At 45.7% G+C, this 25,145-nt stretch overlaps 1 protein-coding gene across 1 annotated transcript in view; it reads left to right on the top strand.

The window, feature by feature from the left end:
- Window positions 1–2,034: 2,034 nt before the first annotated feature.
- SLC7A5 (solute carrier family 7 member 5) overlaps window positions 2,035–25,145 on the top strand; it is a 49,243-nt gene continuing 26,132 nt past the window's right edge. The window contains exons 1-2 of the mRNA XM_039503139.1: window positions 2,035–3,089; window positions 18,707–18,832. Of these exons, the coding sequence (XP_039359073.1) occupies window positions 2,141–3,089; window positions 18,707–18,832 (1,075 nt within the window). The 5' untranslated portion in view covers window positions 2,035–2,140. The remainder of the gene's footprint in view (window positions 3,090–18,706; window positions 18,833–25,145) is intronic.

Raw genomic sequence — 25,145 nt, 5'->3', positions numbered from 1 at the left:
AAATGTTTGTCTTCTAAGATTACGGTAATATATACATAAAATTGTCTATAAACAAAACTGAAAATATCAAGTTTAATTTAATTGTCCAAGGATAATGAAGTGCAAAAGTAAACAAACACCACAAATAGTGAAAAGTAAATTTGATTTTAAAGTTCTTTGTTTAATAATCTAAGGAAACGGTGGTCCAGATTTCTTCAACTTTTACTAAGATTTTCAAAAGTACCTATTAAATACTTCATTTTTTGAGTACCCAACTTGAAAGAACCTGATTTTTAAAAGGTGATGTGCACCCTTTCACTGGAAATTGAGCCCATTTCAAGTGTTGCAGGTAGCACATCTAAAAATCGAGGCACCCAAAATCAACAGTCACCATTAAAAACCTTCTTTTAAAAATAATTTGGTGTAAGAGTTTTGTATACAGTCAGCAACTTGATCACTGTAACATGTAACATGATCACGGTAATTTCACTGCAAATTATGATAGGTGCGTATACATTAAATGATTCCAGAAGTCTGGCTGGTGCAATGGTAATTTCGTTCTAATTTTTTTCTAAATGTGCATAATCAGAGATGTGGGTAATTATCACCCACGACGTACATAATACGTGGGTAATTGTTTAAATAATGTAATTTTTTTTAAACAGTCATGGTTCAAAGACCACTAGATGGCACATTCTGACAATGCAATATTTTGTTTCTTGTTTCCAGTGAAGATAAATGCTCTAAGAAAATGACTGGGGAAACCATAACACAATTTGAGGGTGAGATTTTGCAAACATTTTTGCAGGTGAGTAACTTGATACATGTGAGTTGTCCCAATAACAGAGTTATTCACCTTCACAAGTGTTAATAGTGTCTGACGTTAAAAGTTGGAAATTATATTTAAAAATAAAAGTTAAATAACCTCTCCAGGAAAATATAGACTTTAGTGGTAGCTAAAGTTAGTGTCTTACAAGCAAGCCCTTTGACATTAGTGCCAACACTTAAGCATGTGTGTAACGACACTCGTGAGCAGAGGGATCTTCCAGTGGTTAAGGTACTGAGAGACCAAGGTTCAAGTCCGTGCTCTGCCACAGACTTCTTGTGTGGCCTCAGACAAGCCACTTATCCTCTCTGGGTAGGTCTACACAGCCTGCAGCAATAAGAGGTGTGCTAGTGCTCTAAAAATAGCTGCGTAGACAGCTCTTGGAGGGGCTGACAGTAGATTTTGAGTTCTGAAGCCCACTCCCTCCTTAGGTTTCAAGCCTGAGCTCTAACCCAGGCTACCACTTTAAAAAGCCACTATTTTTAGAGTGCTAGCGGAAGCCCCACAATGGCAAGTCTGTCCATCCAGGCCGTGGGAACCCCAAGGCTCTGTGTTTCCCATCTGTAGAACAGGGATAAGAGCAGGGCCCCTGCCGCAGGGATGTGGTGAGACAAATCTGATATAGATTGTGAGTCGCTCAGATGGTACAGGGCTGGGGCCAGATAAGATAAGTAATACCATGTCCAGAGTGGGCCTAGTGAGTAAAGTTATAGATCTGCTCGAGGAGGGGTGGGATTAACGCTTGGGAAACTGATCAGAAGCCCTGACCCCCAGGACTAGGGAAGGGATGGACTGAGGGGCTAGGCCTGGACGTTAGGCCTGGACCTTGGTCTATCCATTATCAATATGTTCGTCAGTAAGGCCAGGGCGGGGCACAGGTACTTTTAAAAGCCGTTTGTGGGAGAACCTGGCGTCAGTTGTTTTATGGCGGGGTTTCTATGTCCTGCTGAGGTAGCCAGGGGGCTGAGAGATGATCACCACCCCTGCTCGCTTCTTCTCCGCTCCGCCTTCCTCCCGCCACACCGGGCTTAGCGGCTGCGGCTCACGTGGCGGGGAGCTCAACCGCCGCCGCGTTCAAATAATCGGCAGCTCCAACGCCCCCGCCCCGCGATGCAGCCGCGCCCCGGGTGGCAGGGGCGCCGCGCCCCCCTCCCCCCCTGCAGCCCCGCGCCCCCTTTCCGCGCCGAGCCGCGGCTGGGGGGGGGGGGGCCCTGGGGGGAATGCCCGGCCGAGGCTCAGCCGCAGCCCCCCCGGAAGGGAAAAGCACGTGCTCGCCATGCAGGGGCCGGCCCGGCCCCGCCCCGGCCGCCCCGTCTCTCCGCCCCCCCGCGTGCGATGCCGGGTCTCGCTTCCGCCTCCCGGCTCATAAAGCGGAGACAAAAAGGTGCCGGCGGCTGCCAATCCCGAGCACTCGCAGCAGCCGCGTGTCGCAGCGCCGCCCGGCCTCGCTCCCCACCAGCAGCCGCCGAGCCCGGCCTCGTCTCTCCAGCGGCGCCCGCCCGAGCCCCGGCCGCCGGTCCGCTCCACGCGGCAGCGCTCCGTGCCGGGCCGCCTCTCCCGCCGGGGGACCCGGGCCGGGCAGTAGCTGCTCCGCGAGCCGGGGTCTCCAGCATCCTTCCGGCGCGCCGCCCCGGGGGCCCCGGTAGCCTCCGCCCAGCCAGCGCGCAGCGGCGCCCGCCTTGCCGGGCCATGTCGGGCAGCGGCGGGGTGAAGAAGCGGGGCTCGGCCGCCTCCTCCGGATCGGCGCAGGAGGAGGAGCGGCAGGCGCGGGAGAAGATGCTGGAGCCCGGCGGCGGCGGCGGGGCCCATGAGAACGGCTGCGCCGGGCCGCTGCCGCGGGGCGCGGAGCTGGGCCCCCCGGGCGGCGGGGACGGCGTGGCGCTGAAGCGCTCCATCACCCTGGTCAACGGCGTGGCCATCATCATCGGCACCATCATCGGCTCGGGCATCTTCGTGACCCCCACCGGGGTGCTGAAGGAGGCCGGCTCCCCGGGGCTCTCGCTGGTGGTGTGGGCCGTCTGCGGGCTCTTCTCCATCGTGGGCGCCCTGTGCTACGCCGAGCTGGGCACCACCATCTCCAAGTCCGGGGGGGACTACGCCTACATGCTGGAGGTGTACGGCTCCCTGCCCGCCTTCCTCAAGCTCTGGATCGAGCTGCTCATCATCCGGCCTTCCTCCCAGTACATCGTGGCCCTGGTCTTCGCCACCTACCTGCTCAAGCCCCTCTTCCCCAGCTGCCCGGTGCCTGACCAAGGGGCCAAGCTGGTGGCCTGCCTCTGCATCCGTGAGTATCCGCCGCTTTCCAGCCAGCTCTGTCCCCTCCGGCTGCGAATGCTCCCTCTAGAGCCACCCCGAAGCTACCCCCTTCCGCTAGCTTCCCTTGTATTCCGTTGCCCCATCTGGCTCCCTCCCTGTAGCCCTGAGCTCTGTTACTCGCCCATGTGGCTTCACTAAACTGAACTGTGGCTTCTGTTGCATCTCATCGCTCCCTGGGGGACAAATTGATCCCAGCTCTCCCTTGTGCTGTCTTCTCCTTTAGCACCCTGGCCACGTGCCCTGTGTCTGTTTTGTGACGAGACACCAACCTCCAGTCTGGTTTGAGCAGAAAGGTCTAATCAAGATGCTTAAATATAAAAAGCCACCGCACAGGCCCCTTGGCATCCCCCTTTCTGAAATGACTTCCAGAAGTGGCCTTGGAGCGCAGCATGTAACAGGTGCAGTGCATGCCCCGTCTGTGCCTAGGGGTGAGAAGTCTGGTCTCATTATCCAGGAGCGTTATGAGGATAAAATCCATTCATTATGGCAAGGCACTTGGATGCCCTGGGTGATAGAGTGATATAAGCACTGTGATACCCCTCCTAGCGCAGATTGTCAGTTGGGTGCAGCTGAACTGGTGCTGAAAGTGGTTTCGCTGCAGACGAGCAAACTGTTTTCAGCACCATTTCTGAAAGAGTGGTAAAACTGCTCCTTGGCTTCCAGTAGACCTCCTTCAGCTGCTCCTGATGCTGTCACAGGGTGCTTCTTCCTCAGGTAGACAAGGCACATGGGGGTAAGGGTGATGTCTGACATTACCCTGCTAAATCGAGGACCAGTGCTATCCACATCAGCAGCCTGAAGTTTTCCCTACTGCTGAAATCGAGACAATTTTCTTCCCTCCCATCCACTGTCTTGAAGTCTGCAGCTTTGCCAAAATCTAGGAATGGTTCCCTTTGCTCCATTAAATGGGATGCTACCCTGACTTCCGTACCTCTCAGCCTACGGCCACTTTCCTCCTTGGTTCCACTACCACTTCATCAGTGTTTGACCCTCTAGTTCACTTCTAGATCCTCTCCTAATAGTAAGAGGAATATCTGGGTTTATTTTGGAGTAGGTTTTTCTTGCATGTGGGTTTTTTAGGTCTAATAATAGTACTTAGTTCTTATCTGGTGCTTTTCATCCCCAGTTCTCAAAGCACTTTACAAAGGAAGGTGAGTGACTGACTTTACAATTGGGTTACCTGTGTATTTTTTTTTTTAAGGTTTTGGAGAGGATTCTAGTTATTTGGGGTGTCTAAATGGACTGTGTTTATACTAGACTCCTGTACCATTTGAGGATCACTGGCCATTGAAAGGTGCAGCATTTGGGCATTACGGTCTCTGTGAATTCATTCATACACAAGCTGCCTTATTCCTTCACAAGCACCTTGTAAAACTGGCTTGTCTGGCAAGTCAGGCTGTAGATTGTGCAAATCCGTTTTTCACATTGTCTGAACGTTTGACATTTCTCAGCTGGTGGCTAAATTGTTAAGTGTCAGGGTTAGTGGAAGCCATGGCCACATGCTGCCCCCCTCCCCCTCTATCTAATTTTGTAATAAACTAGACTGAGGTATGTACGTCGTGGGTGATATAGGTAGAAGTGTCACCTCCCTGAGAATAAGAAGCTTCAGACAACAGTTCTTTTGCTTTTCCTCAAACTGGCATCAAGCATCTTTTGCACTAGTGGCCTTGATGTCAATATGCACTATGTTTTATGCTGCAAATGATACCCCCGAAAGTCTGTGTATATGTTGTGTTCAATTATTTGCTTTCCTTAATTATACAAGTTTTAGAGTAATGTAAATACAGATTCTTTGCTTACTTATGCTGAATCATTGCAGGGTTGAGTCTGAGAGTTGATTGCTGTATGTGTAAAGGATTTGTTTTGTTTTTTTTGGAGGGGGTTATAATTTCATTTTGGGGGGGGGATATTTTTAGCAATTTTTTATTTTTATATAGATGTCCCAAAAACTGAGGTTTTTCCAGGGCTTTCTTTTTGTATATACTGTAATCTCTTTGTAATGTTCCATAGTGTGCCAAACTGTACCATGTTAGAGTGCACTAGGGAACCTTTAACGGACACCAGTGGCATCTGCATGGCCACTTAATGGGCAACACATTGGCGTGCTTTCGATTAATCGATTCCAAGGCCAGAAGGGACCACTGTGGTCTCTTGTCTGACCTCCTGTGTAGCACAGGACGTAGAACTTTCCCAAAATAATTTCTAGAGCAGCTGTCTTAGAAAAACATCTGATCTTGATTTAGAAATCACACCCCCATAGTCCACATTACAGCTCTGTGTAGACTAGCGCTTGGGTACTACTAGCTATGACCGGCGTTTTCAATATTTATTGGGTAAACATGGATTTGTTTTGTTTTGTTTTTATCAGAGAGGTGTTTATTGTTTAAAATCTAAAATCAGAAGCCCTACTCAGGTAGTAATACCGCTTAAAATTTCTCATAGTCAAATCCCTGTACATTAATTAGATCTCCCAGCACCCTGTAAGCTAAGGTATCTATCCTCATTTTACAGATTGGGAAACAGATGCAAGGAGTGAAGTGACTTGCCCAAGGCTGCAACCTGTGTTGGTGACAGAGCAGGGGTGATAACATAGGCTCTCCTGACTCCAAGCCCACTAGCCCAGTAGTTCTCAACCTTTCCAGACCACTGTACCCCTTTCAGGAGTCTGATTTGTCTTGCGTACTCCTAACACAAGAGGTCACCAAATGAAATTAATAGGCAGCAGGTTTAAAACAAACAAAAGGAGGTATTTTTTCGCACAATGCACAGTCAACCTGTGGAATGCCTTGCCAGAGGACGTTGTGAAGGCCAAGACTATAACAGGGTTAAAAAAAAGAACTAGATAAGTTCATGGAGGATAGGTCCATCAATGGCTATTAGCCAGGATGGGCAGGGATGGTGTCTCTAGCTTCTGTTTTCCAGAAGCTGAGAATGGGTGACGGGATGGATCAGTTGACGATTATCTGTTCTGTTCATTCCCTCTGGGGTACCTGGCGTTGGCCAGGATCCTGGGCTAGATGGACCTTTGGTCTGACCCAGTATGGCTGTTCTTATGTACTCCAAGTTTCACCTCACTTAAGGCTACTGGCTTACAAAATCAGACATAAAAATATGTAAGTGTCACAGCGCACTATTACTGAAAAATCACTGTAAGCAGCAGACCAAATAACCAACTGCCAGATTGCAAACTCATTTGGTATTCACAGTCAGTGGACAGGCACAAAGTAAGTATTCCGCTGGTCCATCTTGGGTGGGTTTATTCTGCACCACGGATGTTCAGTATTAACCTGCCCCTGCAAGGATGGCTTGATGCTTTGAAGAGTAATATTAGCTACTGACAGCAACAGAGCTGAGACTAGACAGGGCTAGGTATATAAAAAAGGGAAGAGGAGGAGGACCCAGGTAGCACAGCTTGCACTTGTCAGCAGCTTTGTGACTTGGTTTCCCCAAAAATATCCCATTACATTTTATTGCATTTAAATGCTCTGTTTTCAGCAGAGTCCTTCAGGATTTTGATTTCTAAACTTCTCATGAATTTGGAAAGACTTTTCCAGAGAAACCCACCAGGATCCCTCTCAGTGACTTTAACTAGGGGATTTCAGACATTCCAAGGGTCCCATGGTCAAACAAACTGAGCATAATGGAGCAGACTGTTGCCAACTAGCATAGGGAGCTGATTCCTGGCTGTTTGCAAGGCAAGCTGAGTAGCATGATTCAGGCTGAAACCTGTTTGGATTTTTTTATAAAGTCCGTGACCCTGAATTTGTTGCTTGATGCTACAGTGCAGCCACCTTCCCAAGGATTTCTGCTGAAAATGAGAATTTGGAGACTGCATGAGAAGTAGCCCAATCTTGAAGGTAAAGGTGGTTTTGTAGATATGGAAATAAAACTGGTGCTTTTTAAGAATGGGGTCCAAATGAGGGAAGCATTCAATCTGAGTAAAACTTTATGAAATCCTGAAGTTTCTCACTTGGTCTGGTTATTGTTTGTTGTCTGCCACCCCCTGTTCTTTTATTCAAACTTCACCTGGCTCAATTTCCAAACCGATCCAAAAATTCTCTTGCCATTAATGTACACATTGATACAAGTCAAACAGGCGCATGAGTGACATTTTTGTCTGAAATTGCAAAATGCTTATCTGCGTCCAAAGCAGCCATCTTGAATTCCTAATGGCAATAGTGAAAATTGTGTGCCAGATGAAACATAATTTTTTTGGCACATCTGATGCTTTGCCCACCTACTTGATGTGTGTTGGGGATCAGGAAGCTAATCCCAACACAGCACTTTGTACGTATAAAACCCTATTAACAATGCTATGTTGTATTATCTTCTACTTTAAACTTTAAAAAAATATATTAACTTTAACTGAAATCAGATTTGCCTCTTTCAAGTTATGAGTGTGTGGAGGAATTCCCCCCGCCCCCCACCCTTTATGGGTCAGACTCCGCTTTAAGGATGGCCACCTCTTAATCACCTACCACCACCCATTTGGAAAAAAACCAACAAATGTGATTCTCTAACCAATGAGCCAGCTGTAGTGATCCATTTACAAGGATCAATCGGCTCTAATATTTATGCTTCTACGATACTATATTGCCTTTGTTCTGTTCCTAGATGTTACGGTGATAGAGACATTTTGTTCTGTGTACTGTAGAACTCTTGATCACACTTTTTTTCTCTTAAGCAGTACAAACGCTGACTACTGCAGCATGAGTGCTTGCTGTGCTGGTTTGCCCAGCTCAGAAGATGCTGGACATATTTGCTTCTTATTTTCACAGAATTACGAAATCCGTGAGTGTGCTGAGAAATTATCAGCAGATATTTCCAGTTACACAGGGCATGTGTGTCATACATTCTTGAAAAGTGAGTGAGCACTTGCTTCATGCAGTTTGGAAGGCAGCTGTCAGAGTTATTCAGTTCTCCGTTTTAGGATCCATCCCTTGTCAGTGCTGTTGGATAGTGTATATTTAAATATGAAGATGCAACCTCTATTCAGACACTGGAAAGATGGAAAGAAGACTTTCAGGTGCTTCTCAACTGCCCCATCAGAGCTGCAGCTCCAGGAGGATGCGAAGAGTCCAGCCCCTCAGTGTAATGTAGAGGATGTTATGGTTGAGGAAGTCTGATGTGCAGCCTGTAAGATAAAGAATGCCCATGCTGCTGGTATTTGTGGTATAGCTGGTGAGGATTCTGTCTCCGAAGGCTGACCCATATTATCAACAGAGTATGGATTCATGAGAAACTACCGGTGACTGGTGCTGTGGGATTATGCTCCCATTTTGGAAAGGGAAGGGTGATGCTCTGGTGTGTTCCAGTCACCACAGCATCACTTTGCTTTCCATTCCAAGCAAAATGTTCATGCTGGCTCTCCTTGAGCATGTTAAGGCCGCCATAAGGAATCTACACTGTCTACAGCAAACCGGGTTTCTGGCCAGTCAGTCCATTACAGAGCAGATTTTTACCATTAGACAATTTATTGGAAAAAGCCAAAGAAGAGTTTTGGCACAGGAAGGATGAGGGGCATATAGTCTTTATTGATTTACAAACTGCATTTGACTCTGTTCATTGTTCCTTTTGGTTCTGCTTGCAAGCTGCTAGTGTGCCTGGAAAGCTCCTTGACCTTCTTGTAGAAATGCACCACTGATGTGAGAGCTGTGTCCGCTTAGATACTAGGATGTCCAGCTGGTTGGAGTAAAACAGCAGTGTCCCACCTGGGTACATGGCTGCCTTGATCTGTTCAATGCTGCTGTTGACCAAATGATGGAAGCTGCCACTAGCCGCATACCGGGAGTGGTACTGTATGACTTCTGCATAACAGACCTGAAATATGCAGATCACACAGTTGTAGTCATATCCTCACAATTTCATCAGTGCCCTGTGCATATGTTTACGGAAGAAGCAAGTAAACTTGGTCCACATGTCAACTGGAAGAAGACCCGACTGGTAAAAGCGGCTGATGGACCTCTACCTCTACCCCTTGTAATCGATGGACAAAAAATTGAATTTGCCAACATATTGGAGTGTCTTGGTTTCATTGTCACCAAGGAGGGAGGTTGCCTTGCTGATGGAAAAACTTCACAGATGGCCTTCTACGTGCTGGAGAGAAGTCATGTCTTCTGACCTTGCTCGCCTTAGCCTTTACATAGAGCAGGCTTCAACATTAGCAGGAGACCGGACTCTCCGGAAGCAGGTGATCCAATGTGTATGCTCCATGAGAGGGAGAATTAATGAGCGGATGACTCTTTCTCGTGCTGGTGGCTTTTCTTCTATTCTTTCTCTGTTGGCCTGGTGACTGTTAGTCATTTGCATCCTTCCTTCTCACCTGCAATTCAGATGCACCTACTCCCGCTTACTTTCCCCACCACCCCAGGTGAGAATAGATGCCCAGGGTTGTACATGCTGGTAGAAACAGCCCTTGGAGCTGCACTTTGGTCTTTGGCAAATAGATTATCCTACTGTTTTTTTATACTACTTTTTTTATACTACGTTTTCTCCCTAACTCGTAAATAGTACGTGTGTGGGAATTATTTATCCTTCTTTTATACAACAACATTGCCCTGGGGTTTCTGACATTGCAGGGAAATGTTGCCTTTTTTATTTATTTATTTAAAGAAAAGCTGCATTTCTTTCATTTAAATGCCCTGTCTCTTCCCCCTCCACCTCAGTTTTGTGTTTAAATTAAAAATTTTGAATCTTTCTGGTTTTAGGATGTACGTCTGTTGCCATTGCATTGATTATGATGTCACAAATCTGGTCCTGTGAATTCACAGCCTGAGGAGCAACTGGGTGAGAGAGAGAGGCTGGTTTTCAACATCAGTATGTTTCCCAAGGAGGGAGAATGGTAAAGAACAACCAATGATCCAATTCTGATACTAGTGGATCATCTCTGAAATGAAGTATCTGAAAGTTGCCCTTTCCAGTGTACAAATCTCTCAGTATTTGTCAATAATTTCCATGTGTTACCCCTGTTTGAATCTCCAGGAATCCCTTTCTATTTAAACATAAGTCTGGTGGGACTCTGTTTCCATGAAGCCATGTCAGTGCCATCTAGGCTGTAAAAACAGAGAACAAATTCCCTTGATTTATAATTAATGGAGGGGGTAAGAAAAATGAAACAAGTGATTCTATCGAAAGTGGGCATCACACTAACAGGGATTTTTTTTACAACATGCACCAGTGCCTCACTGGCTGTAGTGCATGCAGAGCTGACCAGGTGAAAGAATAGATCTGTTAAACGACAACACTATCTTGACATCAAACTAAAACTCTTCCCAGAGCAACAGACTGTTCTCCAGGAAACTAATCCAAATGAGGGCTTACTAGTGTCCATGTTTACTGGACCTGGGTTTGATATAGAGAGCAGGTTGTTCTACCTTCAGTGAGTGGTTCTGCAACTGAGTGCTCTGTGGTTTAAATCACTGTATGCCCTGTGTTTAACAGGGTAAAGTACTCTCCTGTTTGTCCCAAATGGAGTGGGGTAATGTAACCTCCCTTTCCATGTAGCATCTGTTTTCTTCTGGCTTACAACATGGCACTTTGCAGGCTGTGTTCTCTCTAAGTGTCAGGTCCCATTTCATTCCCGGGCTGTGTCCTGTTGTCCGTTTCATTCTTCATCTCCTGGTTGTCAGTGAGTTCAACTAGTCTTATGTTTCCTACATATTTTGGAACGTTGGGTGCATCATCCTTTCCAGTAAAGCAGCTTTGTCCTCAATCAGCACTTCAGTAACAGGAGGAACAGCCTACACTGTAGGATGGGGCTGTGTCTAAACAGGTTGGAACTGCTCCAGGAGCAATTGTAGCAAAGGATGAATATAGGCACCTGATGAGAATCACCAAGTGTGGCTTTCCAATTAACACCCAGCAGTTAAAGTACATTTCAAATGTGAATCCTTGCAACACCTCTGTGTGGTGTTCCAGATGAGGGAGCTAAGGTAGAGAGGCTGTGATTTGCCCTAGATTCACCCCCCACATAAACCCAAAGTTAACCCTTTCCTCCCCAAGGAGACAGTATGGTACCCCTGCCTGACCTGACAGATGTGTACATCTTGCTCCCATGGTCCTGGACAGGTGAGGGGAACGGGACAGGAGGTTACTTTCTGTAGCTTTAAAATGGGGATATTTGGCTACCTCTCATGGAAGTATACGTCTTCAAAGAAACGTATGGCTCCTGAGCACAGTGTAAATGTAGGGTATCTTGATAACCACCGCAGTTCAAAAACTGAGATTTGTACAGGTAATGAAGTGTGAGGAGGAAAGTAGCTGGGGGCGGGGGCTTCCTTCCATAGTGCGATATGCATATAGTAAAACAGATGCATCTCTGTCACCTAGACAGTCATTATCTCGAGTTCAGCAGTGACTGATGCACTCAAGTGTGTAGTTACTGTAAACTGTACTAGTCAGAGCAGGCCGGTGAGAATCAGGGCTTTCTTCTCCCACTCTCAGCTCTCCCATTGACTCACTGTGTCACATCTGTGTTACATGCAGTTACAATATTTACATACTGACCCAGGGTTTGGAGATTTTATTCACGTGTAAATAGCATTGATTTCCTGACCCGAAAGGTGGATATTAGTACTTCATGTGCACATATATTTAGCAAACCCCATTCCCTTACAGCAGCTGTTCTGTGCAGTGCACAGGATCAGATCACATTCCCCTCCCACCCCCCTTTCCTAAGAACAGGGCTTGTATAACAGCCAAAGAGGGTCAAAGTTTGCTGCTTGCTTGTTAGTTTTTGGGGTCCCCCCAACAGTATTCCCTGGTGGTTGTCCTTATGGCGCTGGATTTCTGGTCTCTGGTCCAGATCTAGTATCCAGAGTTCCCTGGAATTTACTATGAATTTTCTTGGGTGTGACTCCTCCACTCTCGTGCACTTCCAAGGTATTGTGTGGCACTGTAGCTGCCGGGCGTTTGGGTCATGGTGTTTTCTTATGCAATTGCCCTCATTTGCCTGCAAGCCAGTGTAGGTAATGTCATGTTTGCTTTGGGCAGAGCCACACCTTCAGGTTAAACGTCTGGATTCTCTGCTCTACAACCACCCAGAGTCTGTGTACATATGGGCTTTCCTGTGCTGGCTGGGCATCCCTTTTTGAAGGGATTTATTCATGGTGCTGTCAGCGGGTGATCCTGTTTTAAAATAAAATCCCTTTGGAATCTGTTAAAAGGAATTTGTTAATAAAAGCTAGTGCTCAGTGGGGTCAGCTCTAAGTGCTTGTGGGCCCTATCGCTATGGTAGCGCACACATGAATTTGTCCTCAGTCCCCCATGTGAGGTAAGAAAGTATTATCCCCATTGTACAGCTCAATAACTGAGGCACAGATTAAGTGACTTGCTCAAGTTCATGCCAGGAGATGAGCAGAACTCAGAATGTAACCCATAGCCCCTGACTCTAAATCTGATGCCTTAATTACAAGATTGCCCTGTCTCTCCTTGAAATCCTTGGGCTCTTGCTCTCCAGTTTTGTGGAATCTGCTGCCCTTAAAATCTCTTGAAGGGACTATGCCAGAACCTCCTGTTAAGGGCTGAAGAGGCACATGGATCCTTATGAGCAGACCCTCCTCTTGGGATTTTATAATAAAATGTTTTCAAATTTGCTTTGTCTCCTCTTGACATCAGTGCAGCTTCTTGTTACCCCAGTTCTGTAAAGCTCTTGCAGAGAGACATGACTGATCAGTTCACTATGTATGTTCAACATGGGCTGAAATTCTCCTTCTCAGAATGACGCCTGCTTTGCACCTGTTCAGATTAAAGCAGTGGCCAGCTAGGACTCTGTTTAATGGAGGGGCAACCGCCATTCTCCTTGGTTCAGATAGAGCGATTAGCTTAGGACTTGCTAAGTGGGAACTAAAGGGAATGGAAGTTTCCCTAGGTAAATGTCTTCCACTCAAACCCTGCTTCTAATGCACAGTGTCTCAGATCAAAGGAATAAACCTTTAGGCATTAAAGAATCCTGTCCCTTTCCACTTGAGATCTCTTAAGAAATGGAACATCCCTGAAATTTGTCCTCAAGACTCAGTGAAACTTACCCACGTGCTTGTCTCTCTAATAGTATGTCTATACTGCAGAAAAAACACCAGAGTAGTGAGTCTCAGAGCCACCAGGTCAACTGCCTTGCAGGGCTTGTGCTATGGGGCTAGAAATAGCAACGTGGACATATCGGCCCAGGCTGTGAAACCCGGTGAGGAGGGAGGACCTCAGAGCCCAGGCTCCAGCCCCAGTGGGAATGTCTACATTGCTATTTTAGCCATGTAGCATTAGCCTCCTGAGTCAGTTGACCAGGTTCTAAGAGAGACTGCCATGGGGATGGGTTTTTTTTAATAGTGTAGACACACCCTTGGGCCTATGATGTATCCATCTCTCTAGTAGATGAGACAATATTACTTAGTGCTTTGAATAGCACTTCTAACATTGAAAGCACTTTACATATATTAACTTTGCAGCATCCCTGTGTGGTAGGCAAGTGTTATTCCTCTTTCACAGATGGGGAAACTGAGGCATAAAGAAGTCATGACTTGCCCCAGCCCATAAAATGTGTGAGCCTGGTGTCGAATGTAGGATTTCTCAGCCCTGTGCACTGATGCAAGTCATTTCTCTATTAATGCCCAATATCACAGGATGGTGCTTAAGGTGAATTTAAAAAATGAGATGAATACAAATACTTCCACAACATTTTACATTTAAAACCAGGTGAAGGGTTTTTAGGCAGCCCTTTCCAGTCCCCCTAGCACAACCTTGCTGGTTAGGGTGCAACCAGAGGGGCCAGAAAGAGACCAGCATTTAGCGTGCAGGCCGAAGGGAATGTTGCAAGGGAAACAAAATGGCTAAATGAAGAGTAAATGGATGTTAACACTCCACGGGCCTGTCTACACTAGGGGAGAAAGGGTGTTAGTGTTAGCTCATGTTTTCAAATCCATGTGTAAACAGGGTTAGTTGTTGTATTTTAACACATTTGCTAGCTGAGGTGAATGCTAGGTTCTCCCCAGAATTCACTACTGAGTTGTATTTTAAAAGGTGGAAGCTATTGTGTGTTAATGATCCTGTTTAAACACACTTTTCTCCCTAGTATAGACATATCCTAAGGTTGCCTTACCTACCCAGGCAGGGAGCTGTTTTATAGAACAGCTAACTTAACAGTGCCCCTTCTAAGAAAATACTTTGATGTAGATGCTGTGTGTTCACTTGTTACACAATGATAGGGGCTCTATCTCTGGGCCATGCTCCTGCTGAGCTTTGATAGTGCTGCCTGCTGCTTTTCCTACTGAATAACCTCATAGACCACTTGGTAGTGTTGGAATGAGGCACGGAGATATGTCCTATCTCCCTTGAACAATATGTAGCAAAGGAGCCATGTTCTATGGGTTTTAATTGCTGGGGGTGGGTGGGGAGAAGGTTTTTTCAGTTTGCTACAGCGCCTTCCGTTCCCAATCCTGTGCTCTCTCCTATACATTAAAGCAGGTCAGCCAAAGCACAGCCCATGTAGGATGCAATGCAGAACCACATCCACCCTGAAAGGAACCACGTTAGGAGACTTTAGGTCCTACACAGAGCAGCTCTGGGTCAGGATGGAGCATTTGTGTCATAAACCCCCAACATTCAAACTCATGAGTTGCATCCCCCCAAAACTGCCAGATTGGCTTAAAAATTCGGATATATACATATACAAACATTTTAGGTTCTTTTAGTTTTGAGCCTCTAGGCTACATTGGGTCACACTTTTGTGCTTTTCTCTACAACGATGAGGGCCAGAATTCTTTGTTTAAATGAAAGCTGAAATTCTTACATATTCATATGACTCCAGAAACAGGAGCTTTAAAAGAAAACCCTCTAATTGTCAAGAGGGTTGCAACAAGGAGCATTTCATTTTGTCTTTCATAGGTTCTCAGGCCAGGAGGGACCACTATGATCATCTAGTCTGACCTTCTGCATAACGCAGGCCAGAGAGCTGCCCAGAATAATTCCTAGAGCAGAGCTTTTAGAAACACACCCAGTCTTGATTTAAAATGGCCAGTGATGGTGAATCCACCACGGCCCTTGGTAGAAAGTTGCACAGTGATGGGTGCGATCTGCTCTGCTTTATACAAATTTGGTTCAGCCTTCAAGCTTCTGCCAAGCTTCTGTTGCAGGCCTTCGGTGGGCAGAGTTTGGGCATTAAAACAACTGGTGTCCTTGCCATGCTGTGTGCTACAGTGAGCTTTTTGTGCTGTCTGAATGAATGATGCAATCGTGGTTCCACCTTGCTCGGCTGTGCTGCGTCACCAGGAAATCCACTCACTGTGACTATTCATTCAGACACTCCCTGAACTTGCCTTCCACTGGGTATATCTTCTGAACGTGATGTACGCAGGAAGAGTAAGGCAACAGCTTTGTCAGATGTTTAGACCCCATCAAATGCAAGTCAGGCACTAATAAATTAGAACATTTAAAAGCAAAAATATTAAGTAAGGGGGGGGTGTGTTTCTCCCCTTCCTCCTCCACCCCACTTAGATTATCAGCTTTTCCTCTCTTTATTGCCTTAGGGTGGCAGTGAGGTTTAGTTAACTGTTGGAGACCTTTGGCCGTAAGTCCATAGTGAAGGTTCAGGTTTTCAGCATTCAAATTCTGAAGGGCATGCCCGATTTCACAGTCTAAGTCACTGCCTGCACAAATGTCTAGCAATTTGTGCAATCTCAGCAGTTTCCACGTTTCCTAAAGTTTCTGCACAGTTCTCCCTGGGGTGGCTGTTTCAAATGGCCAGAGGAGAAAAACCAGCTTTTTAATCACTTCAGTGTTCAGGCTGGAAGTCCATGGGTGACTATACTATTCAGGATCTCAGCCCCTATTTCCCCCCCCCCCAAAAAAAAAAGAAAGAAAGAAAAGGAAATGAGCCCCCCATCAATATTTGAAAATGGAAAACCCCAAGCATCACACCCATGGTATGTCTGCTCTACCTGAAATTTAAACTCTGACCTATTATGGATAGAAGGCTCAGTAAGGCTTGTTACAGCACTGCACAAAACAGCTGATTGGAGAAGGGATCATCTTTTCTTAATATCTACAATGTTGATATTAGCACATTGGGGCTCAGCTGCCTTCTTGGGGTGCCCAGGCACTACTGTGGTACAGTGACAAAGCAGTTTACCTGCTGGTAGTGCTGGGTAGGACCTCGTCTCTCGCACTCCAGCTCCTGTGGATTTCTCTGGCCAGGCTGAGTGCAGGGAGCTGAGAGGGGTCACTGGCTAGCTTGGGGGGAAGTGGGCGGAATACTTACTTAAGAGAATAATCACATCGTTCTTTAAAAACTCTGCAGAAAGTACCACCTGGCTGGGGGTTTCCCATCTGCAAATGAACTCTCCCCGCCTCTGAAATGGAACCTGTTGCTGCACCCCATCAGTGGGTGGGTGGAAGGAGAAGAGCTGATCGGCTAGATGTCGGGTTGGAGGAGTAGGACCCTGTTAGCCCTCCCAGACGCTTGGGGAAGGCTGTGTTTGGTCGGCTGTGTTGCCTTGATTCCATCTGAACAAAATGGAAAGATAAAAATGTGACCATCTCATCCCTGCCTGTGGATAGCAGGATATAATAATTCTCCTTGGTGGTGTGACTGCAGGGCTCTGCGCTGTCCACCCTCTCTGTGTGTAGGCACGTCCCCCCATTAACTCCTTCCAGCCCAGTCAGCTGGGCATGCTTGATACCACGCTGCCCCTCCCCTCGTTTCCACAGGGAAACCAATGAGTTCAGTCCGGGCCAGGACTGTCACATGATGCTGACAGCCACTCCTGGTTGTTGTCTCTTTTTCTGATCAGACTGCCGGGGAAGCTGGTGTGTGAATCTGTAGCCCATTCTCACTCTCTTCTGCCCCCTGCCTTCAAAATCACACCAGTCCTGCCACAGCACGAAAGGTGTAACTGGGATATGAATAAATGACCTGTATATTACATCTCTTGGGGAAGTGTTGCTGTGTTTGGCCGAGGATCCTGTGAGTCCGGGTTGTGCTGATGGTAGTTTGATAGGGGATGGGGGTTGATTTGTGATTTGTAGGCAGATGCCTGTTGCAAAAAGGAAACCGGTGACAGCCATGCATTGGAATGTACAGTAGCCTGGGGGCTAGTCTGACCCCTCCTAGAACTACCACCCCACTTGGCTGCCTTCCTCCTCTGTTGTCTTGTTAGAAAACTCAGCTGGCTTCTGAAGACTAAAAATATACATTGCAGCCCACATGCGAGAAGATCAGAACTAACCCGTGTGCAAAGTCATGGCTCAAGAAAAACAACAACAAGATCAGATGCCCAGAGACAACTCAGTGACTGCCTGGATCCAGGCCTGCAGCCAGCAGCGGGGGAGATGGATGCGGTACTGGATCCAAGCTGTGGGTCTGTGTGCATAGGAGAGAGGTGATGTGCTTAGATTTGGGTTCGAACAGAGGAGAGTTCCATAGAACAGACTGTGGGCCGCCGCCCACTATACGGCATACCATTAACCCTGGTTTCACCTGGTGCTACTTGCCCATCTTCCCAGCAGGAGAGGGGAGCTGGACAAGGAGAGTGACCACGTGGTGAAAACCCTTGTGATCTTCTGATCACTAACTATCTTAAAAGGAAATAAAAGGTTTTGTTAGTGAGCTGCTTTCTTTCACATTAAAGGTGGCAAAATGGCTTGTGCTTTTATATGGCGGCAGTGTGATCTAGTGGACAGCACGCTGGTCTGGGAGTCAGGAGACCTGATTTCTAGTCACAGCTCTGCCTCCCACCTGCATTGTGACTTTGTACATGTTGCTTTTCCTTTCCCTCCCACTCTGCATTTGTTTTGTTTACTGAGACTTTAAACACCTCAGGGCAAGGACTTTCTCTTCCTGTGGGTTTGCACTGTGTCTAGCATAATGTGTCCTCAATTTCAATTGGGTGCTGTTGTAATACAGGTAATACATATATCAACGCTAGAAATAGCTCCCGGAGTCTGTATTTCCATGGTGATTATATGTAAGCTGGCTTGACCATAGGAGTAACGGGGTTGGTTTAGGAGATATTGAAGCAATGTACTTTACTGTTAGTGCAATTTTTATGATGTGTCACTATACCCATGTAAGGAGGCATGTCCCTGCTCCAGAGAGTTGTAATCTGTAGCGACCACCTTCTTGAAGACAAGAAATAGGGAGGGGGAGGGATTCGTCCCAAGACAATTACATCTTAAATATTTATTTTTAGTCCCTAACCTGTGTTAGTTAAAATATGGCAAACCTTTGACTATACGGAATAATATACTCCAGGGAGTATGTAGACCCAGTGTCAGATAAGTATTTTCAGAGGCTAGAGATCTTTGACTTTGTGGATAATATGGAGGGATTATACAACATTAAGTAACATAGGGTTACTACTTAATATAATATATTCTAATAATAATATAGAGATTTTCTACCAAGTCTTTAGAAAGCAAGAGAGTCCTAAGATGGATTCAGTTGTGAGCTCTGTTCGTTCATTCGTTCGTTCTTAGCAATTTGTGTTTACTAAATTTTTACAGAAAGCAAAGGCCAGTGAGAAGTCTCAGGGTATGTTTTGTGTTCTAAAGACTCACTGCAATGGAAACTGATTTGTCTCTCCTTATCTCTGTCTTTAGTGTTTCTCACAGCGGTGAATTGTTACAGCGTGAAAGCCGCCACCCGCGTCCAGGATGCGTTTGCAGCGGCAAAACTGCTGGCTCTTGCTTTGATCATCATCCTTGGTTTTGTGCAGCTTGGGAGGGGTGAGTATGTCTCCTATTTTTGCTGAGGGAGAGAGTGAAAGGCTGGTGGTTAGAGCGGGGGACTGGGAGTTCGGACTCCTGGGTTCTCCTAGCTCTACCATTTATTTCTTGTGTGACCTTGATGGTGGTTTTTTTTTTTTTATGTCAATAGATGTAAACAGTAAAGCACATAAAACTCCTTTTTGAAACAGGTTCCATACTATGTTGCAACTTTAACTGAATTCCTTCCACTATCTTTAAAAACAAACACACCAACTCCAATCTACTGCACATATTAAGCAGTGATACCGTCACACCTGGATTTATAAATGATAAGGATTTCCTCCTTTCCATCATTCTCAATATGACTGAATTAGTTTTCTTGCCAAATAACTGATAGTGGAGCTGCTTATGCCTCTCACCTGGGGAAAGATCAGGGATTGATTCTCTGTCAGTTGTGGAAGGAAATTTTTGTCCTGTCGTTACATCATGAAATCGCAGTCACCATAGTGTCTCAACACTACACATCCTGATGACTCAATTTAGCCTTTTTGTGATGCTAAAAATAAATTCAGGATTGTTTTCATTGTCCTGAGGGTCAGGCTCATAGGCTGCAAGGCTGTCTCGCAAATTTCAGGATGTATCTAGGCAGTACAGTAATAAAAATAAATTAATAGTAATAGTAATATCATAATCCAGTCTAATTCCCCTTCCCCTCTGCCTTTCAGGGCATTGTAGCAATTGGCTACACAGCTTTCAGAATGTCCTTATATCCTCCCACTTCCAGAATATATTTATTTGTGTTTTTAAAAATCATAATAGACCAAAGAGACCTTCAGATGGGTCCAGAAATATTAATTACTCTAGAGCAGTGGTGCCCAACCTTTTTGTGGCCAGTAGCACATTCACGTTTTCAGAAGAGTGCAGCGGGCACCAACTGTTTTTCAAGGCTTATTTTGTATTTGTACTTTAAATAACATGAAAAACATCATATTTAATATAACATAATATATGAATCCAGAGAGAAGAGAGAAGCCGGAGAGAAGCCGCAAGGACAGAGAACACCGGCGCCTGGAGCCCTGGAGTTCTCTGTCCCCGTCAGGCACGGGGCTGCGGCTCGTCTCCCCTGCTGGGCACTAGGTGGGCCCCGCGCCTGCTGGGAACAGAGAACACTGCGCTCGCAGCCTGAGTTCTCTGTCCCCGGCAGGTGCGGGGCCACGGCGTCTCTCCCCTGCTGGGCACTAGGCTGGCGCACATAAATTCCCTGGCGGGCGCCATGGTGCCCACGGGCACCACATTGGGGACCACTGCTCTAAAGAATCTGTCCCCAGAAAAAATTATACAAAGGTGTGTTCAGAAGCTTTCATAAATGCAATACAAGTCTGTTCTCTTCCTGTGTGCTTGAGTGGTGTTCCCAGCAGTCCCTTTATAAAGGTGGGTGAGCGTGTGATGGGGTGTGTATGGGTTTGTCTATGGATAAGCTGCCATATTTTACATCTGTAAAGGGATTGCTGGAATTTATGTTAATGGTACGCAAAGTATTCCACCATGCAAGGTATCTTCCACTTAATTCAGCCGTTGGTGAATTTGGTTCCCTGTTTAATTTGATCAAAATCTAAGGGCCCAAATAACATGTATTAAATAACAGGGTGTCCATCTTCTTATCTTGATCTCTTTAGCCCAATGTTATTGGGTAGCCTGATCACTAAATGCAGAAAGTTGTCTCTTAATGAAAAGAGAAGGCTGTAATTCTGAATGAAATCAGAGTGCCCAGGAGAAAGTCTCTATGATAAAAGATTGGTACATCTAAATGTGACTAATATTTCTATAAGCCCTGACATGTTATACAGAGTGTGAGAAGGACCCTAGCGATCATGTGGATAATTGTCCCACTGCTCAATGCAAGTGATAAGAAGAGACTTTATTGGAATAAGACTAATAGAAAATCCTGGTTAATTTACAAGTCGTCTGCAAAACGGGCACTCCTGTCTGGGCAGGAACCTGCTGTAGGGTCACTGTTGCACCAAATGCCAATTTTCTGTCACCAAGACTTTTAAAAATATATATTCAAATATTTAAAACCACCCCAGAGCTTGTGTGGAGTCTATCGCCCAGATACAGCTCACAAGAGAAAAGAAATTCCCTTAAACGGGCTGTATAACTCTCTCAGTTTCAGGTTAACTGCACCTTTGAACCCCTCCTTGCCTTTTGCAAGGATATCCACTTAAGGTTTCAGGCTCCCAGTCATCGCCTCTCCTTGGGCAGAGACCTCTCTCTCTCTCCAGACCGGAGTTTAGGCTTGCAGTCCCTTTACACCTCACTGTGATTTCCCCATCAGGGTCCAGCACCTGTGAGTACCCTTTCTCCAGGGCTTACAGCAGTGTACATCACTTACCAAACAGCCTCCACAAAGCAAAATACAGTTATGTGTAAGGTAAAAGCGTTACAGAGAAGACACAAAAAACAATAAATGTTCCTGCATGCATGCTAAAAGCTCACCAGGTGTCACCCATCAATCTTACGGAGTCCTAGTAGGCTAAAGTATTTTAAATCCTTCCGCCAGGGTTGTGGCCTCCACCCCCGTTGGACAGATGGTCTTGTCCATTTGCTGGGTCAGAAAGAAGGCCCTGAGTCAGTTTAAAGTCAGCCTTTTTATGCGAAAAGCCCTTAGGTTGTCTGTTGATCTCTGGAAAATCCGGTTTGAACTTGTATCGGCGAGCCTTCTCAGGGAGTGGTACCTCTCTGGGGGTGGTTACAATCCGAGTGATTTGCCTTAATTGCCTTCCACTGTGTTTAGTTCTTGGCAGAGGCTGTGGTACCACCCACCCTTTCCCCCCCCCGGCCTATACGATCCCTGGCCCGCAGTGATACATAAACCATTCCTAAACATAATACAATGTGATCCCCGAAGATAGTGCATGGGGTTGCAATATCTGTCCCAATGATGACCTGAGCACACCACTCCTCTAGCAGCTAGGACACAGTGTTTCCAACAGGATCATGTTCATTCATCAAAAACTAATCAAAGCCCTTATCTTTGTTGGCTGTCGGTCACACACTGCACATTGCCGGGGTAAATGTGAACTGCAGGCTTTGTGCTGAGACCTAAGCTGCTCCAGCTGTCTATTGACAATCATCCACCAGTCTGTATTCAGCACCCATGAGGTAGGCGGGACAGAAATGGGATGTCCCTTAAAATGCTGGTTCCTGCAGGTCTTCACGAACATGGACAGACAATTGTAACTGATCAGCTTGTGCCCTCTATTGATGGCTGAAAGAAAACCAGAGGGTGAGCAGATGTGGGGGGAGGGGGCAGCTCTGTTCATTGAAGCTGGATATGTGGCCTGTCACTTCTAGGCTGAAACCAGCCAAGATCCACAGTGATTGAGAATTGCTATGCAATGACTCGTGTGTGTCCTTATGTAACTGGTTCGTGGGTTCCCGTCCGTTTCCGTAGTCTGCATCGGCAAAAACACCCCCATAATTGTCATTCTCATCCACTTATATCCAGTCATATGGAAACTCTTTTTATAAGGGTAAGTTTGTTTGCTAATCAAATCTGAGATAAAGCATTTCATTGGCCTGCTAAACCCAGGGTTGTGAGTTCAATCCTTAAGGGGGCCATTTAGGGAACTGGGGTAAAAATCTGTTTGGGGATTGGTCCTGCCTTGAGCAGAGGGTTGGACTAGATGACCTCCTTCCAACCCTGATATTCTATGATTTCCCTATCTTTGAGAAAGTTGTAAGTTCACAGAGTAACTATACAAGGAAACAACAAAAAATAAGCAGAATACTTCCTTTGTCTTCCCAGAATGAAATATTTTATTTTTTTAAAAAGCTTATTTTTAAAAATGTTCAGTTAATAGAGATTTTAGTGCTAGTGTCAGCTGACAGTGCCAGAGACTGAAGTCCTCTGATAATTCAGTAAATTAGCACAAGTGCCGCTTCTCCCTCAACTGCCCAGCCAACATACCCTCAACCTAGTCCTGGAAAAGCCATCTCTGGGGTGACACAATATTCCCTGCCGCATTTAATCCTTGGCTTCTCTGCAAAGACTGCCAATAAAAGGCTAATTACTAATAGATTTACAGTAGTGCCCACTATGTGCTAGGCACTTTCCATGCACACAGGAAGATGCAGTCCCGGCCAGGATGAGTTTACAATCTGAGCACACCAGCAACCTATGAAAGGGGGCAGGTGGGCAAGAGAGTTAAAACTTACAGCCCGAGCATTTTTAAAAATCAGTATCAACTACCCCCAAGTGCGTCTACATAACTGTTATTAGTTGGTCAATTTCTTATAGTCATCACACTAGAAGGATATGAAGGATGACATGGGAGTGGCCTTATTGACTAGTCCAGGGAGGATGTTCCATACACGAGGGATGATGTAGACAAAAGTGCACAGATAGTTTGGGGAGGATAATTTTGAAATCTGGGTTTTATGAAAAGAAACTTCTTTCAGGAAGCTATGCAAGCACTTTTTTTGTTCAGTGTGGCTAAATAACATATTTATAGCTTGTCCCTCCTAGCTTCGTCCTGGCAAATTCACTTCACCGCCCTCCCCCCCCCTCACTTTTAAATTCCTGCCTGACCTTTGGGAGACACTGCTGTCTTTGCAGAATTCCTTGCTTCTTCAGAGGATTTTATTCCCCTTCCAACTCAGTGCCTACAGCTCTAGAGGAACATTGTTCAAGGCTTTGTTGCAAAATATACTTCCCTCCCCCATCCTGCTTTGCTGAACTTTATCACCTTTAGAAGAAGAAGGAAAAAACACAAACAAATCCTCTCCTCCAATTTCCCAGTAATTACCCTGGGCCAAGTGAAATCTTTGTTTTTTTATTTTCTGTTTATTATAGTAATAATAATACTGCTGTACATCTTTGGAGCACTTTTACTCCACACAAATCTTACCCTCAGGTCTTTTGCAGAGTATGAGTCAGATTTGGCTCCTGGTTACATAGGTGTAAAATCCACGTTAACTCTGCTGACACATGGGTGTAACCAAGAGTAGAATTTAGCCCTGTTCATGTAACAACCATCCTATATCTTCCTCCCTTATCACCTCTCTACTCTGTCTCTCTTTTGCAATCTTACTTGATAACCTCCCTTCTTCCTTGTCTCTGTGCCTCTTCATTTTTCTCTCCAGCACTAGTGCATACTTGTGTCAGCAAGCAACATTTCTGCCAACCGATGAGGGGTGTTTTATATCTCAGTCCCTCCAGCAAAGCCTTCCTGATGGGAGCTGGGTGCTCCTTTTTTCCAGCCCTTTAACAGACCTACCTAGGTGCCCATGAGTTGCACAACAGGGCAGATTATAGGGGTCACAGGTTGACTGCATTATAAACACTGTTTGTTTGTTCCCTCATGAAAATGGAAATTTGCTAATATAAGAGTATATTGGGTACTATTTATCTCTGTAAATACATTTTGGGAAGTTGTTTGCATGGAAGATGTTAAACGTGGATTTCCAGTTTTTGCTGGGTTGATCTTCCCATGTCCTACAAAATCCCAGACATGTCAGGATGCCTTCCATGGGATCTTGGATTTCTGAGGTACTTCACAGGCCACTCTGTTGTGGAATGCACTGCATGTTTAGCAGCTCTTGCTGAAGTACATTTAGGACAGAAAATGAAGAGTAATGTGATTAGAATCAATAAGACAATAAGCCCTTTAGGACAGACACCATGTCTTCCTTTCTGTTAATACAACACCCAATACAATAGGGCCCCAATCAGGATTGGAACCTTTGGCTGTTACCACTGTGCAAATAATTAATAATAAAGCTATCCAATTGAAACTCACGGTGCGGTTTGGGCAGGAGAATCTCATTACTCGCATGGGGTTTAGGGAGGACTGTACGTGACTGTTCTGTTTAGAATCTCTCTACCTGAAGTAGATAACTCTCACAGTCATTCCATGTTTACAAGCTGCCCTAACTCAAGAGACCTACACTTCTTGCTTGTTTAGTTTTTTTCTTTAACAAAATGCGAGGCAGAGAAATCTCCCTTGTCTAATACTTACTTTCACCAGCCTCACAATGGAAGAATCTGTCTCACTGATCATCTGCTAGATTCACTTATTCCTCTTATGTGCCCTTTCTCATCCTCCATTCATATGTTAGTTTCCATCTTCCCAAAGCTAGCACTTCTCCGTAATCTCACCACAGAGCTGTAAGCGTGCTACAGTAGTGATACAGCAAGGGGACTATTTTTCTTCTTTCTCCAGTAACAGAATTACACTAGTATCACATAAGGTTGCACAACGTCTGGTTGCTGGAGCTCTTGCACGCTAATATCAATAGGCCTTGTGTATAAAGTGCTGGCTCTTTAAAA

Source organism: Mauremys reevesii, linkage group 16, assembly GCF_016161935.1.
Source record: "Mauremys reevesii isolate NIE-2019 linkage group 16, ASM1616193v1, whole genome shotgun sequence".
NCBI classification, from domain to species: Eukaryota; Metazoa; Chordata; order Testudines; family Geoemydidae; genus Mauremys; species Mauremys reevesii.
The sequence above is the reverse complement of the archived record's forward strand: the minus strand, read 5'-3'. Positions and strand labels throughout refer to the sequence as shown.